Consider the following 12,249-nt stretch of genomic DNA (forward strand, 5'->3'; position numbering starts at 1 on the left):
TTTGTTAAAAATGAAGATCTCTGCCAGGCATGATGGTGCACACCTGTGATACCAGTGGCTCAGGAGACTAAAGCAGGAGGATTGCAAGTTCAAAGCCAGTCTCAGCAACTTAGTGAGGCTTTAAATAACTTAGCAAGACCCTGTCTCTAAATAAAAAACGGATGGTGATATGGCTCAGTAGTTGAGTGCCCCTGGGTTCAATCCCAGAAAGAAAAGAAAAGAAAAGAAAAGAAAAGAAAAGAAAAGAAAAGAAAAGAAAAGAAAGAAAGAAAGAAAGAAAGAAAGAAAGAAAGAAAGAAAGAAAGAAAGAAAATTATTTCTGATCCACCTGACACCAACCAAATGGAATATCTAGGTGAGGAGCCTAGGAACTTGCATTTTTGTAAACATGGCAGGTGATTCAGGAAGCACTTCCCCTGAGACCCACAGTTTGTAAGTTCTGTGTTGAGAAAAGAAAGAGAAAGTTATGGGGCAGGGGAAATCTGCTGCTTTTGAGAAAACACCCAGGACTGAATGTACAAATTTCTGTGGTAGTAGAAAAAGCATGAGGTCAAAGCTGGGCAGTAGGGAGCATAACACAAACAGTGGGATGCAGACTCACTTTAGGAATTATGAGCATAATGATAACTGAGAATATGTGGATGGATTAGATTTCTGCTAATGTGAGAACTTTTATAATCAGCATAAAAGTGCTATATACAGCTTTTCCCTTATGTTGTACTCCTCTGAAGGTTTATGAAACACCACGTACTACAAGATCATTATTTGCAGCTCTAAGAGAAAAATGAGAGCTTACCATATACTCAAAGTTGCACAAAATAGAGCTGGGATATAGCTCACTTGGTAAAGTCTTGCCTATTATAGAAGTAAGGCCCTGGGTTCAATCCCAACACTGTCACTTACACACACACACACACACACACACACACACACACACACACACACAATATATATATATATATATCTGTGATTTATGCTGAAGAATGGCTACAAAGCAACCTACTTGTAAGTAGGTACAAATTCATTCCTTTCAACAAAAATTCATTGTACCTATTATGTATCAGATGCTTTTCTAGTCTGCAAAGAGTATGGTTTATTAGAAAGTGACTTGAGTGGTTTAAAGCACTCTAAAGACTTTGAATCACACGGTTCAGAAGGAAGGTATATAGATTCATTCAACATTCCATAAATTTTTATTAAGTCCCATATTTGTGTTAGAGAAGTGTCACAGGCAATGAAAATTTAGCAGTAAATAAAACAGACAAAAATCCTTGCCCTTGCAGAGTTTACATTCTGGTATGAGAAATGCAAGAGCCATTAGAAAGCAAACTAAACACATTAGTATTTTAGAAAGTGATGAGTGCTGTGGAGGAAAATAAAGCAGGAAGAGAGGCAGTATTTGGTGTGTGTGTGTGTGTGTGTGTGTGTGTGTGGTATTCCAGTATCAAAGATGATCATTAAAAAAGATCTCATTCGCAGCTGGGGTTGTATCTCAGTGGTTGCCTAGCACCTATGAGGCCCTGGATTCCATGCTCAGCACCGCACAAAAATACATAGATAAAACAAATGTAAAAAAAAAAAAAAAAAGAGAGAGAGCTGACAAATGATTAAAAACAAAGAAAAAATCACATTTGAAAAAGACTTAAAGTAGGTGACAGAGGAGGCTTTGTGTATATATAGTGACAGAGAGGCAGCAAATGCATAGTCCCTGAGAAAAAAAAAAACCTGCCTGATATTTTCAGGTAATGGCCAGGAACTAGTGTATAAATATGGTAGTAAGGAAGGAAGAATACTAGGTTAAGAGTTCAGAAAAAATAAGAGGGTAGGGCACATCACATAAATAAGAAAATCCATGCAGTATTTTGAGAAGACTTTTGCTTTTATGTTAAGTGGGATGGGAGGCACTTGGGAGTTGGGAGCAGAGTGGAAATGATTTGACATGAAGGCTCCATAACTGTGAACTTGTCCAACTTTTAAGGTAATTAAATTTCTTACTTCATCTGTAAAATAGTGAAAATTATTCTAAGTCATGAGGTTATTGTAATAATTAAATAAGATGATATGTGCAAAACATTTAGCAAATACTTGACATGGAGTAGGCACATTCTTTTCCCTTCCCTGTCTTCAGCTTGTCTCTTCTGCCTCCCATCTGGTGCTAGGAGAGGGAGGCTTGAAGAAGTCTTGTAGCCCATACAAGGGTAGAAAAAAAGGGTGACAGTTGATGTAAAGGCTTGGTTAGCAAACTTAATATCTGGGATTTAAAATAACTGTTTCATTGTTGGTTTATGATGTGGGCTAGAGTGATAGAATTGGAAGTAGAGGCAGAGATGGGTGGTCATATTTGGTATAGGGCTAGTTTGCCAGGCCTCAATCTTTAAAACTCTTCCAAATGAATTTCCGGGTAGTTTATTAATGCAAACTCTGGTAATACGAACACGTTTAATTGTCACACATTCCCCCCCCCCCCCCGTTTAATGTCTTAACTCCTTGAATGTTAACTTATTAATCTGTCTTCTAATTAATGCCTGAATGACTCTCCGCAGGTCTATACTATCAAGGGCATGTCTACTTAAAAAAAAAAAAAATTGCCTTTGGCTTGTGCTCCCAGGGGGTGTAGGTACACACCCTGGTCCCTGGTTAGAGGTCGTGTGATGGCTTCAAAATACCCAGAAGAATAACAACAGAATTAAGAAGACCCCCGTCCCATCCCAAGATTAGCGAAGAAAGGATTTGTCGCGTTTGTTTTGGGCCTGGGCTAGATTCTCAGCTCTGTGGCCGATAATACTCAGGCGGCCCTTAGTAAGCCCCGGGTTGGGGAATTGTCCGCCTAAGCTCTCCCCAGGCCAGCGAAGTCATCTCCCACCTTTGGTGACTGCATGTTTATTTACGTGCAGTAAATGATTGTAAATGAATGTGCACAAGTGCAGGCTGACCCTGGGGGTGGCGAGATTTTCGTGGCTCCTCAGTGTAGACGAAACAGCAGTGCAGCCACCCGGCTACAGTCTCTCGGTGGGGTCGCGCGCGCGGTCGTGCGGGTCGGAGTGCGCCGCTGCGGGGTCTGCTTGCGGCGACAGCCCGGGGGCGGGCCTCCGCGTGGGCCTGGCAGCACCTCCTTCTGCCGAGGCGCCGCCCAGGCTTGCTCCCGGCCCCCCGGCTCCCACCCTCCGCCACCCAGCCATTCCTTCCTCCGCAGGCCGGCCCCCGCTCCACCTCCGCCCGCCAGGCCTGGTCCGGCCCCCTTCTCCTCCCCAGCGGCGCTCTCAGCCGCCTCTTCTCGCTCTTCCCACACCGCCCTCAGCCGCTCCCTCCCGTGCGCCCGTCTGAAGAGGAGTCGAGCGCGGAACGCATCGATAGCTCTGCCCTCTGCGGCCGCCCGGCCCGAACTCATCTGTGTGCTCGGGGCTCGATTTCCCTAGGCGGCGGCCGCGGCGGCGGAGGCAGCAGTGGTGGTGGTGGCGGCAGCGGCGGCGGCGGCGGCGGCGGCGGCGGCTGCTCGGCCAGTACTCACGGCCCCCGCCATTTCGGACTGGGAGCGAGCGCGGCGCGGGCACTGAAGGCGGCGGCGGGGGCCAGAGGCTCGGCGGCTCTCAGGTGCGGGAGAGAGGTAGGGCGCGGACCGCCCCTCCTGGGCCCCTACCCGGGTCCCGACCCTCCTCGCCGGCGCCGGGTGGGGCCGGCGACGAGTGAATGAATTAGGGGTCCCGGGAGGGGCAGGCAGCCGGCGTGGGGCACTGGGCATCGGTGGGCAGGCAGGGCTGGGGCAGTCTGCAGAGGGAGGCGCGGGGACGCGGCGACGCGGGTAGTGAGGAATGGGCGGTGCGGGGCTGAGGAGGGTGAGGCTAGAGGCAGCCGCCGCTCGTGCTGCTTCCTGGACGGGGAACCCCTTCCTTCCTCCTCCCCGAGAGCCGCAGCTGGAGGCTGCGGGGTAGAAACTCGCGGTCGAGAGGGCTGCCCCTTGGGGCAGTCGGGTGCGGTGGACGTTACCCGCTGTGCTCCAGCCTCCCCTCCCCCTCATCGTCGTTCCCTCTCCCCCTAGCCGCTCCCGCACCTCTTCCTCCCTGCCCAGTACCGCCTTCTCTGCTGCATCTAGCATCTCTCCGACTGGGTATAAACTTCTCCCTTGAGCGCAGACTGGACGGGTAATGGTCCTTTTCAACGTAGGGGGATGTTGTGGGGTCGTTGAGGAGGTCTGTTTGGGAAGAGCATAGTAAAGTGCTTAGAGAACACTGTTTGAGGTTATTGTGTTTGGAAAAAAAATGCATCTGCCGCCGAGTTCCAGACTGCTCCCCTCCCCCACCTATGGGCTGTGACATTGCTGTGGCCACAAAGGAGGAGGTGGAGGTAGAGATGGTGGTGGAAGAACAGGTGGCCAACACCCTGTGTGTAAAGCCTGTGACCCACAGTATAAAGGAAAAAGTTAATCCCAGAAGGTCTATTTTGCTTTTGTCAAGTTAAAACGCATGAAGAAAAAAACCCCAAACAGCAGAAACAGCTTTTTCCTTGATAGCTGAGTTGCACACAGCAATAGCTAAAAGAATACTTGAAGTTTAATTTGCCTTTTCTTGTACTTTCCTTCCATCTCTTCTACATTACCTTCATTCTTACAAATTTGCTCCCTATCCCAAGAGTTACAGTACTTCTAAATAGTGTTCACACGATTTTTAAAACTTAAAAGAGGAATTAATTGTAGCATTTGACCAGCTAACTATCTGAAAGAAATTCTGGAAGGCCAATGCATGTTACAGCTGAATTCCTAAGCCACCATTGTTACATTTTGATAACCATCAAAGCAAGGGGTTAAACTCATTATAATGATTTTCTAATTGTTATAATGTGACATGTTATATTTGTAATGAAAAAACATTTAAAAAGAAATTATAAAAGGAAAAAGTATGTTCATAATGTTTATCTCAGAATTAACCTTATGATTAGTGTTACTCTTAGTGACTAAGATCCAAAATGCTGACTCCTACACATGATAGATTGTAGACATCAAATAAACTTAATGCCACAAGCCATCCATAGCTTCTTGGTAGTAAGAGATGATAGGTTGATGGTAGTTTAGTTTTATAACAAAAGTTTTTTTTTTTTTTTTAAACAAAATTATTGGGTTCCAGTCCCAGTTACACCCCTAGCTATTTTTCTAAACTTGGGGTAAGGAGACCCTTTCTGGTCTAAGATCTTTCTTCAGTAAGACTACTTTGAAACCCAGCTCCTTCTAGTGGATTTAAATATTACTTGGTTTTAAAAACCTGAATCAAGCCCCCATCCCCCAACTACATAAACAAGTAGACTAGAAGGCTTGTGTCACTTTGCTTACATGGGCATATACAGCTAATTTCTAATTCAGTGTCTATCCTCAGCATATCCTAAACTAGCAAACTTTTGATCTTAACCTCTTTACATTCTTTAAAATTGAGGTTCTCAAAAATATTTGATTTGTTTACCAATATTTACCATATTAATAAACAATTATAAAATTTGTTTTAATTTATTTAGAAGTATAAATAATAAGCCCATTTCTTGGTAGCATGAATAAAATTTTTATGAAAAGTAAATTTTCCAAAGCAAAACCAAAATTAGTGAGAAGAGTGGCATTGTTTCACACGTTAGCAAATCTGTTTAATTATGTGCCTTAATGGGAGACATCTGTATTTTCATATCTGCATCTGCATTCAATCTATTGTGATCACACAGCCTGGAAAACTCTACTAGACACTTGTGAAAGAATGATAGTGAAAAACAGTTTTGATTTCTAGGACCCTCTTCCCAAAAGTTGTAGGAAACCCAGAGGTTCCGGTTGTAGGCTGTCCAAACAGTTTTGGGAGGTGAAGTTGGCAGGGAACTAGAGGCCACATTTTGATTTGATTCTCCTCATTTCTCCCATTTGCCATGGCCAACATTTGGAATGAAACATGGGGCAAACAGGGTAAGATGCATTTGTACTAGCTGTCATCGTGGTTGCAGAAAATCAGCATGTAAGGATAGGTGGGGCAGAGTAGAAAAAGGAACTGTACACTAAGTCTGTGATAGAATAGTTTTGAGCCTGTAGTGCTCTTTCTGAGGGGGATTAGGAGTAAGGTGAGGAGATTAGTGCCTTGAAAAAACATTTCTTTTTCCATGATGCCTATTTGGATAATTCTTTGTATTTCTTAAATATCATGCTGCATCATTTAGTGTTTATCTAAAACATATACAATTCATTGATCTGGAACTTATTTTATAATAATTGTGCATTTACTGCCATTCTTTCTGCATTTCACTTCTTATTTATAATACTATATTATATTGGGGAAAGAGGATTAAAATTTGTTATTTTCAAAAAGTTTAAACTATGTGACTAAAAAAAATCTTCATCTTGTGATTGTTAACTCTACAAATTGTCAAGTTTATGGAACCTGTTGAGGGAGGATGTATCAAAAGCAGAGTAAAAGTCAGGTTGATACTGAGAAATATTCCCTTACATCTTCATAGGTTTTTTCCTTATTGAAAGCAGTGTTTAATCTCTGAATTTTATTCAGTCATTTTTCATTCAAAAGTGATATTTTTCAGCACTAACATTGAGGATTTTATATTATGATTGATGATCAGATCACGTGCACTGAATAGTTAATCCAAAATTCTCCTGGTTTTTACATTTGTTCTTCCCTGCAGATATTTTAAAGATTAAAATGTCATCAGATATTGCTTCAGTGTCCAAATTTTTATTTCCTTATGACACAGTCTAACTTTGACACTAGACTCCATGTAATTTTGGTACTTATCCAGAAGAACTATTCGGATGAAGCTATTAAAAAGTTTTCTATAGCTGTTGCCTCCAACAAAGATAGTCTTGGCTCATCTACTTCTAACTTAGAGGCCAGTCAACTAGGAATACAGCTAGTATAGAAGTGGGGACAGCTGTCAGCAAGTTTGTGTGGGTGTGTCAGTGGGATATAGAGCACCATGTGAAATATTTGTGCTTAGGAAAGTTGGGATGTGTTCCTTTGAAAACCATTAGTTGCTACAGAATAAGAATCTAGTTGTTTAGACAGAATATCCTTCTGAATATAAAATAAAAAACTGACCATGTATTCTGTGTGCATTTTTCTTAAGTGTTGATGAGGTAGTTTGTGAATGAAGTATAATTCCTTAGAATGCATATCTGTAGTCAACTTAAGTTTTCATCATTGAATTTCCGAATAGTTTCTGTATAAAGGTGAGTTTGTATTAAAAGGTATTGATAGAGTATTAACCTCCATGCATCTTCACATTCTAATTTAGTCAATTTTCATTATTTTTATTATAAGGCCTGCTGAAAATGACTGAATATAAACTTGTGGTAGTTGGAGCTGGTGGCGTAGGCAAGAGTGCCTTGACGATACAGCTAATTCAGAATCACTTTGTGGATGAATATGATCCTACAATAGAGGTAAACCTTGTTTTAATATTATACAAATTACTTGTGTAGGACCATTCTTTGGTACCAAAAGAAGTTTCTATGATCATTTTTGTAATGATTACAGGATAATTATAGTGAAATTTATTACCTGAAACATCCTTGGATTTCCTATGTCCTTGGGTTATATATAACCTGCTCCTCTTGGGAGTCTATGGTGGAGAATATTAAGGTCCATGATATTCACTCTGACAGCTAATGTACATGTTGATTGGAATTGTGTTTGAGAGTTTTGTGAGAAGGTGAAGATGTGAATTTACATTCTATGTGTACCTTAAAGTCATTTTTTAAATATAACTTTTATTTTTATAGGTTTCTTGTTTCAAAGTTATATAGAAGTTAGATTGAATTTTACTTGTAAAATGTGATTATTTGACGGTTGATACTTTTTAACTTAATTAGTGCTACCTGATGCTTTTTAAAAAACTCATTCTTTGCCTGAGGTGGTATTATATAAAGGTACCACTACCAATCCTACCTTTACTTTGCAGTACTTTTTAAATTAACTCAAGGAAATATGAGACTATTTTAAAATACAGTTCATTTAGCAAACTTTTTAGGATTATTTTCAGAGATTTTTAGTTTTTTTGAAAATTTACCAACAGCAAAATGAAAGAATAAAGACTTGGTGGGAAAATACCCCGAGAAATCAGGTTTTATTTTCCTGCCTTCTGGCAACACTAGCGTTAAATTATCCTAAGCAGATAAGGATTTATTTAATCCCAGAGACATGCAGGAGGGGATATTCCATGATTGTCTTTGTTAACTCATTTTCAGAAGATAACTGTTAGCATATTTTGGATATAATCTTAATCTAAAGTTTCATGTTAAATGTAACAGGAAGGTGGGAATAAAAACATCACCTTGTCTTTGAAATAGCCTACTATCATTAGATTATTTCTTAGACATCTTTACCCTAGGTTAAACAATCCTAATCTCAACTTTTTTTCTTGTTCTAATTTTTTAAAAAAATCGTTCTGAAGTATTTTCTAGATCTTTTTCCAAGTTCCAGATTGTAGATCAAGAACAGGTCAAAATGCCTTAATAAAGTCTGTGCTATGTAATGTCTTGAAGAAACACTGCACTGAGATGGATTCTAAGGGCATTGATGGTCTTGGGAGAATGTTTATTCAGTTTAGAACTTTCAAGATTAATTAGATACTGTTCATAATGAAATGCCAAATATTTTTGGTAGTTTATAAAAAGGAGAAATTATGCTTGTTTGCAAAAATTTGCTTTTAAACAGAAGCAACTTTTATTTGGCTTTTATGTTTAAGAATTTCCATTAGTGAAGGGTAAAAGTCTAATTGAAGTGGACTTCCTGTGTAATAGTCTCTAAATATTTTGATAAGTCAGTTCAATGCTACTATAGTTTTGGGGTTTTTTTGAAGAAGAAGATGGAATAGGTTACTAATTTCAATCTGTTCCAAATCCAAGGTCAATTGGCATATCTACCATTTAAGATACCATTTAAATCAGAAGTAAAAGGAAGTTTTAAGAGAGTGAAGGTTAAGCATAGAAGTTTTCCAGGATACTAAATACGATTTTAGCAGAGCTGCTTTCCATTATCCCTGAAAATCTGAGAAAGTACATTACACTCTTTCTCCTGTATGAATGTAAGAGATCATAATGCATGAATGAGATAAAATAGGCTAAGAAATTTTTTGTCGAAATTGTTAAAATGCACTTGGGCATAGTGGCACATACCTGTAATGCCAGCAATTTGGGAAGCTGAGGCAGATCTCAAGTTCAAAGCCAGCCTCAGCAATTTAGTGAGGTGTAAAGCAACTTACTGAGACCCTGTCTCAAAATAAAATATAAGGAGGCTGGGGATATAACTCAGTGGTTAAGCACCTCTGGATTTAATTCCTAATACCCACCCTCCCCAAAAAAGTTAAAATGCAATATTAATCTTAAAGAAATAGAGCTAACAGTTAATGTGTTGTATGTAAGATAGAAACAGTTTATAAATTTAACTCTGATTATGATTTCTGCCAGGCCAGAACACTTGATTCTGGGAAGCATTGATTACTTGTGAACTTTGAAACTGACATTCCCTCACCTAGCTGAGCCACCTGGGGAAGGTATCTGAGATGATCACTTTATCTCCCAGGTTACAGTGAGTTTCAGAGGAAATAACACACTAAGTTCTTGGTGTAGTTAGTACAACTATAAGAAAGACAAGAAAACGCAGTAATTTAATGAAGAGTTGATTGAATAAAAATGCTGTTCCATGTTAAAAAGGAGAATAGAAGATTTCTCTGCTGCAATTAGGTTTTGATTAGTAAATAATGTGGTTATAGAGAAAATTAGAAAGGGCCTACACTTTGCCCATTTGGAATTCACTCAAATTTTTCTACATTAAAACAAAAGGAAGCTGGGCACAATGGTGCACATCTGTAACCAGCAGTTTGGGAGGCTGAGGCAGGAGGATCATGAGTTCAAAACCAGCCTCAGCAAAAGCGAAGTGCTAAGCAACTCAGACCCCATGTTTAAATAAAATACAAAATAGGAATGGGGATGTGGTTCAGTGGTTGAGTGCCCCTGAGTTCAATCCTGAAACAAAAAAAGAGGGGGGGAATTTTTAAAAAATTTAAATTACTATCATTTTTTTTTTTTTTTAGTGATTTAGAATTTGCAAAGAACTTCTAGAAAGTGGGTAAGGAGGGTAATCAATGTTTATATCATTATATAGATAAAAATAGTCTCTGAGATATTCATAATTGCCTAGAAGACTTAGTTCATAATTGGTAGGATTTGAATTTGGATTTTCTGAAAACAAATGAAATTTCCACTATACCTTTTATAACTCTGTGAATGTGAAAAGTAGTCTTTCAAACAAAAGAAAATATTTAATAATGTAGCCCAATTCAGATTTATTAATATATCAAAATTTGATCTTAGCCTACTAATACTAACTTAATGACTGAAATATAATGTAGAATTAGGCATGACACATGGAGTGTATTTATATTTGAGGGTATGTGCATATCATCTTCTATTCTGAAAGATTTTTTTAAATAGTTTTTTTTTTTAGTTGTAGATGGACACAGTATCTTTTTTATATATTTATTTATTTTTATGTGGTGCTGAGGATGGAACCCAGTGTCTCACATGTGCTAGGCAAGTGCTCTACCATTAAGCTATAGCACCAACCCTATTCTGAAAGATTTTATTTTTATCTTTTATTATGTCTACCAAGAAGTATCAGAAAATAACAAAATACCTTGTTAGTGAAGCAAGATTATTGAAAACTTTAAGAAGACTTCTAACACAACATGTGTCTAGAAATACATGTTTTTATAGTTTAGAAGTCATTTGTTGCCAAAACATGTTCCCTGAAATGTTTTTTCCCTGGGTAAAAATTTGGTGGAAGAAAATAGAATCTTTTAAAACTATAGGAAATTATCAATAGAAAGATCAGTTGATCAGTTAGCAAGTGTATATTGAGTTTCTATTCTATATATTGTGCTAGTAAAACTAAATATAGCCAGTACTTTTTCTCAGGCTGTAATTCTTTGATATTCTGTTTACTTTTGTTAATTTAGTCCAAGTATTATGCCCTTTGATGAAACAGTTTCCTATTCAGTAAGAAAAAGTGGATTCATAACTTGATCAATTTGTTCCATCTTTAGTGCTTTAGCTGTGGGGTGTTTATTTACCAAGGTTTACCAATTTTTCTATTTATTTGGCTTTTTAATGTTTACTACGAATTCATTTTTTTGTAGAATACATATTTATACTGCAAAAATATTAAGCCAATATAGAAAAGTGGTATAATAAAAACCTTATATAAAAGTGTAAGCTGTTATTTTTCTGATTTTATACATATATGTCATCATCTGGAAGACATTTTTGGGTATCACAACTTGGGAAGGGAGGGCTGCTGCTGGCACCGATAGGATAAAGGCCAAGGGTGCTGTTAAATTTGCTGTAGTACACAATATAGCCTCTACAACAAAGAATTACCTGACTTCATATATTAATAGTTCTGAGGTTGAAACTCCAGTATGTGCTAAATATAGGCATCTCTTTAATTGTCAAATTCATGCCCCTAAAGTAAACTGTATGTTATTTTTCAAACAAAATGTAGATTTAAATTTTACCTTTTGTAAACTATACATTAGGTTAGTTATTCTACCATTATATTAAAGCATTGTGTTTTTAAATTAAAATATTGACAGCAATTCTAAGTGTATTTCTTTTCAAGGCTGTGGCCAGCTTTTCCCCCCTTTTGTGAGTGCCCTCTACTGGTAACTTATTCACGTTTATAATAAATAACAATGAAACCCTAAATGTGAATACATATATTTTTATTTTAACTTTTGGTTGTAGTTGTGTTTATATCAATTTGTAAACATATCAATTTTATTTAAAAGTCCTATTTTATGTAATTGATTTTTTAAGTTTAAAATATCAGTTTAATAAAGATTACCATGTGGACTCGTTAGCCTAACTAACTAAATAAGTAGATGAGTGTATTTAAGAAAGGAGAATATAGGGTGATTCTCTTGGTAACACTAAGTGAGCCTACTTTGTCAGGAGGCACCAAAAGCTGCAGTGTGCTCTCTAAATTTCTTTGCATGCACTCTGGAGCTACTCTACTGTTTAAAGCCTTGTATTGTAACAGGGTGTTTGGAAGAGCCTGATCAGTTGGGCCCTCATTTGTAATCCCAGTGGCTTGGGAGGCTGAGGCAGGAGGATCATGAGTTCAAAGCCAGCCCCAGCAAAAGCAAAGTGCTAAGCAACTCAGTGACACCCTGTCTCTAAAAAAGGAAGGGTCTATTCTAATACAGCAAACTATGAAGGTT

The 12,249-nt window shown here is 38.6% G+C and overlaps 1 protein-coding gene across 4 annotated transcripts in view; it reads left to right on the forward strand.

Annotated features, from left to right (window-relative positions):
• Nucleotides 1-3,451: 3,451 nt before the first annotated feature.
• Nucleotides 3,452-12,249, forward strand: part of Kras (KRAS proto-oncogene, GTPase) — a 38,212-nt gene continuing 29,414 nt past the window's right edge. For 3 of the 4 annotated variants that reach the window (XM_078015064.1, XM_078015062.1, XM_078015063.1), the window contains exons 1-2: nucleotides 3,471-3,604; nucleotides 7,290-7,411. In XM_078015064.1, coding sequence (XP_077871190.1) covers nucleotides 7,301-7,411 — 111 coding nt within the window. In that variant the 5' untranslated portion in view covers nucleotides 3,471-3,604; nucleotides 7,290-7,300. Of the gene's footprint in view, nucleotides 3,605-7,289; nucleotides 7,412-12,249 lie in introns of all 4 variants that reach the window. The other variant, XM_078015061.1, reaches the window with a different exon arrangement.

The sequence above is a fragment of the Ictidomys tridecemlineatus genome, chromosome 6, assembly GCF_052094955.1.
Source record: "Ictidomys tridecemlineatus isolate mIctTri1 chromosome 6, mIctTri1.hap1, whole genome shotgun sequence".
NCBI lineage: Eukaryota > Metazoa > Chordata > Mammalia > Rodentia > Sciuridae > Ictidomys > Ictidomys tridecemlineatus.